Genomic DNA, 5,209 nt, shown 5'->3' with positions numbered 1-5,209 from the left:
TATATTTGTAAGAAGAAAACTCATGATGTATACCACTTGGCCTCCTAGCTCAATAATAATCGGAATGTCTTGGGTTCGAATTTTGATGGAAAGTGATTGCTATACCAGGAAACGATGTGCCGATAAGGAAAAAAGGTTTGGTTCTTGGTGAGATAAAACTGACTGGACCCTTAATTGTTGAATATGTAAATGTTAAACCTGTTTTCCACTAGACGAATTAATTTGCGCGAATCGAAAGCGTCGCTTAGTGGTGAAAAAATGGCTTTACTAGTTGACAGTATAAATAGGACAATGTTTGGCAGACGAACCTTCTCCTACAGCAGTAACAACATATCAGTTGTAGTATCACCAATACGCCTAATATGCCTATACCGATACCGATTGCAATGTAGATAACATAATTATCTGAAAAAATAGAAATATATATTTTTTGTTATGATTTGGCATGTGTTATTGGAATTTATAACGATTTTTCAATGGTTGAACATGCTTAAGTAATATTGGGGCAGTAGCAGTATTCTGAAAGAAAAAAAAAGCAGTAGGTATTTAATTGGAGTGATTGCAGTGGTTGCAATTTGGTCTATAAACCTTGGGGTCTGAGGTTCGAACTTCGCTGTAAATTTCACTTGAGTCTTTAGGCAAGGAAGTTTACCTACGTATGTATGCTCAGTCATGACGTAATGTCATCATCACAATATGTAGGCATGTCACATGGCATGTCAGTGTTTTAGGAAAAAATTACCGTTCTTCACACAAGATGACACACTACCCGACCAGAATCCCTCTTGCGTGCAATAAATAGTAGATTCTCCATTTGCAATGTTATAACCATCGTTACATTCGAAGACTAGAACACCGCCCTCTGTATACACCGAACCATCTTTAATGCCATTATCGGGAGTAGGTATAAAACCACACACCACAACTGTTGGAGAAATGTGGTAGACAAATGTCTTAGATAACTACTCTTAAAACTTCACAGAATGCTATCTTCACACGAAAAGTATAGAACTGCAAAAGGTCCGATTCCCTTGGTTTAGTTGGAACGTAATTTTATTACAAAAAGTACTGCTACGAAGGGGCGCGTCCTTGATTCGAGCAAAACTGTATTTGAATTCTAAAAGGGGAGCCCTCTATCTTGTGGCAGTACTTTTTTTAACAATCCTTTTCGCGCATACGAAATCAGGACAATCGGACTTCTTGCATTTGTATACTCTTTGTTATACGTTATATAGGCCAAATGCCTCATCAACATTCAGTGTGGTGAGAAAGAACTTGATTTTTTATTTTATAATTATGCAACGTACCTGGCTTAACACTGTCTAAAACTTCTTCAAAACTTTCGACTCCCTGTTTCGTCATTTTGGCGATCTCTACATTACCTGTAACCTGGTAATCAAATATACATTCTGAATTGTCTCCACAGACTTCAAACACTTTGACTGGGTCAATATTGTTTGGTAGTTCAAACCACGGTTGAAAATTTGGGTCCGAATATGTTTCATAAGCAGTGCCGGCACCATAATAGAACACCGAATCCCCTGCAGCAACTCTCCCTGCAATGCAATATTCAAGGAAAGAAATGAAACATATTCCAGGCATTCTGAGTCATAACCGGTCAGTTATTTAGGCCTACTTTATAAGATATTGCTAGTCAAATCAATAGATGAATAAAACATCTTCTTTGTTAAATAAGTCTACTCCTAGTTAATGCAAAAGTTAGTTTGGAGGTTGCATTATACTAAAATTTGAGACAGACCGCTCCTTGTACATTTTGTACCTGTCATATTTGTTTAAATGTTCACTTTTGTCCATGACATCGACTAGTCGCCCACGGGACATTTTTTTAAATATGGTAATGGTTTAATATATTTAATGTAGCAATATGGTATGCATGTTGCGGCTTACGTTGCTGAATAAAATTAAAATATGAAAACAAATTAAAATATTTTACATTTCTCGCCGAAATCATGGTGAATATCACGAATGCTTGAGTTCGACGGAAGATAGTCACCATCTGGTGTCTGAAGGTCATCCGTAAAATCGTTATTCCAGTTACCAAGCAGCCCACTGGTGTTATCGCGCATTACATGCGGACCGAGAACCTGAATGGACATGATATCATTGGCGGCTTCAACAGTGAAAACGAGTCCGAAGTCAAATGCGACGGTCACCGAGACACTTTTCACGTTCGTCCCCAAAGTGTAGACAATTGTAACACCTATTGGCAGAGAATAACACTGTTTATGTCAGACTTTAGGAAAATTTTCAAAAACTCCGTATAAGCGAATTCAAAGATACACTAATTTCATAACGAATATTTCAAGAAAATAATGTGAAACTAAGAATAATCAATACATTATCATAAAACAAAAATAATATACGGCATACATATGAAAATATGAAATTAAAAAGTAATACAAGAATAAATGATATAAGTAATTATTACCTGCATCATACCAAGTAGGTGTCAAATCAAATTTGATTTGAAACCATTTGTTGTCACGGTCGGTCACATGTACAGTAAGACCACGTATTTGGTTGAGGCTTACGTGTACTTTGGTCCCGTCGTTATACTGAGCCGCGATTGCGGTAAATCTTGTTGCATTGGGCATTGTTATGTTACCTATAGTACCGAAAGAGCACGGAATAAAGTTACATGGTACGGTATCAACAGCTAGAATAGAGGAAGGTGTCCGAGAAGCGTGTATGTCACTGTCAGTGGCGTATCAAGAGTCTTGATTGGGGTGGGGTTGGGGAAGGGGCGATTTTAAAATTATTGTTTGCTTTGAAAATTTCCAGTGGGGTTGGAGGCTGGGAAATCGCAGGACAACACTACCCTATGGGGTCGGTGAAATTCAATTGTTTTCTAGACGCCAGGAAATAACCACTGAGGCGTTTCAGACAATCAATATTTTTTTTTCTTCCCAAAATGGTGGGAGGGACCGGTCTGACCCCCTAAATCCGCCCTCGTAGTTTCTTGACACACATAACACTGTTTATGTGGCAATGTGCTATTCCAGGATTCTGGGATGAAACCAAATGTTCAACTGTCACTTACCTGTAACCTGTATGGGTTCTGTTCGTCCTTGCATCATAAACATTCCATCTAGTGAATTCATCAAGATGTACTCACCATGACCATTAAAGGTGTACGCAAGTCCATCTAGAGTCTGTATGTGAGGATCACCATTCATTCTAGCTGTTGACAAAAAATAACAATTACTGCAAATGACATAATAATGATTTATATATATTAGGAATCAACAACAACAACAACAAAAAAAACAATTACGAATTGATATTTTTTCTATTTGTATTCAATTTTTAAAGTTGAGCAAGAATATGCACCTGGGTGTCAGGAACTATGACCAACATTAATTTCATCCATGTAGCTCTTGTATTTTATTAAAGGTAATCAGTATCCTGATTTCCCATGCATTTCTTCTTGAGACAGTTACTACTATTTATGAGATGGATCAAAAGAACGTCCCTTCTCACCTGGTCTAGGAGGCTGGTATCCAGAGCAGTCTTGTGATGGCCGAGCCGGAATAAAATGGTCTAAACAAGAGTCATGGTCTTTGCAGCACCGTCGGTACGGTAATATGTCGTGCAAGAAATAGGACAAGTAAGGAACCCTACCGATTTCGTCAAATGGTTGCCGGCCAAGGTGGTGGTATCGGTGTGAATATCCAGCATGTTTGTTGTCTGCAATATTTGTGAGGGCTCCATTGGCGTCATAACAGCATTCTAAGCCATGACCTTCAGAACTGAAAATGAGAAGTTTATGGGAAGAAACATAGCAGATGGATCAATCCATACACCTACCATTCTAGCTCTAACGAGCCAATCTCCTGGAATACACTACATGGGGATCTCGTAGTAGTAAATTATAATGCACATTTTAATACAAAAATCGCATCGCCATATGACCAGAATGCGTCGTATAGGCTCAGTCTCAATTATTTGATGTTCCAACGTTCAAAGACTAAAAAGGGGAAACAGTCTAAATATGTTCTATGGGACAGCGGTGTAACACTCTAGCAAGTCATAATTTCCAGGAATTTTAAATCATTAAAGCTGGAACATTAAGTGCAGGCATGCAGACGTCATCCTACCAAAACTAAATTTTCTTTAAAACGTTCACCTGTTTATCCGTAATTGTATACCAGGAACTACAATGCGAAAAGCTTCTATGCTGTTTTTATGTGCTTTCATTATTTTTGGTTCATTTTACCCAGGAAATATTTTTCACATATTTATCTATAATGACATCCTACCAAAACTAAATTTTCTTTAAAACGTTCACCTGTTTATCCGTAATTGTATACCAGGAACTACAATGCGAAAAGCTTCTATGCTGTTTTTATGTGCTTTCATTATTTTTGGTTCATTCTATCCAGGAAATATTTTTCACATATTTATCTATAATGACATCCTACCAAAACTAAATTTTCTTTAAAACGTTCACCTGTTTATCCGTAATTGTATACCAGGAACTACAATGCGAAAAGCTTCTATGCTGTTTTTATGTGCTTTCATTATTTTTGGTTCATTTTACCCAGGAAATGTTTTTCACATATTTATCTATAATGACTGAATAAAACTTAACCTAGAAACATGAAGCCTGAGAGTGATTAAACTGTAGACATACGCTTAGTTCAAAGCAATAAATTATATCCATTGGTGCAAATTTATTTTAAATGGCATTTTTAATTTCTAACCATAGAGATATAATAAGAATACTAGAGCGCTAACAGCAATGTATTCGATGTTCGAAATACGCAGAGCTGTGTGTGTGTACCATCCAAGATGGCTGCCATAGATTCAGCCAATCAAATTTCCCCTGAGCGCTATCATTTTCAATTGCGCCCTCAATTTACACAGAAAGTTCAGTACAGCTAGTTACCATAGAGGTATAATAAGAATACTAGAGCGCTAACCGCAATGTATTCGATGTTCGAAATACGCAGAACTGTGTGTGTGTACCATCCAAGATGGCTGCCATAGATTTAGCCAATCAAATTTCGCTCAGCACCATCGTTTGCAATTGCGCCCTCAATTTACACGGAAAGTTCTTTGCCCTTATGTTTGAAACTCGAGCGTTGCGGTGTTTGGGTGTAATGTACACGATTTAATTTTCATTCCTTGGTACTTTATTTTTGAATAAGATGCTCCACTTGGCCTCGTTTTGGCTACAATAGTTTAA

General features: G+C 37.4%; 1 protein-coding gene across 1 annotated transcript in view; it reads right to left on the bottom strand.

The window, feature by feature from the left end:
* Positions 1 to 244: 244 nt before the first annotated feature.
* Positions 245 to 5,209, bottom strand: part of LOC117124904 (sushi domain-containing protein 2-like) — a 9,358-nt gene continuing 4,393 nt past the window's right edge. The window contains exons 5-11 of the mRNA XM_033271243.1: positions 3,502 to 3,770; positions 3,062 to 3,202; positions 2,450 to 2,626; positions 1,955 to 2,221; positions 1,308 to 1,556; positions 743 to 925; positions 245 to 405 (exon numbers count right to left, since the gene is read on the bottom strand). Coding sequence (XP_033127134.1) covers positions 245 to 405; positions 743 to 925; positions 1,308 to 1,556; positions 1,955 to 2,221; positions 2,450 to 2,626; positions 3,062 to 3,202; positions 3,502 to 3,770 — 1,447 coding nt within the window. The remainder of the gene's footprint in view (positions 406 to 742; positions 926 to 1,307; positions 1,557 to 1,954; positions 2,222 to 2,449; positions 2,627 to 3,061; positions 3,203 to 3,501; positions 3,771 to 5,209) is intronic.

This window comes from Anneissia japonica, unplaced genomic scaffold (genome assembly GCF_011630105.1).
Source record: "Anneissia japonica isolate Jap-2015-1 unplaced genomic scaffold, ASM1163010v1 scaffold1881_len754168_cov175, whole genome shotgun sequence".
In the NCBI taxonomy this organism is placed as follows: Eukaryota; Metazoa; Echinodermata; class Crinoidea; order Comatulida; family Comatulidae; genus Anneissia; species Anneissia japonica.
This window is presented reverse-complemented; position numbering and strand designations above follow the sequence as displayed.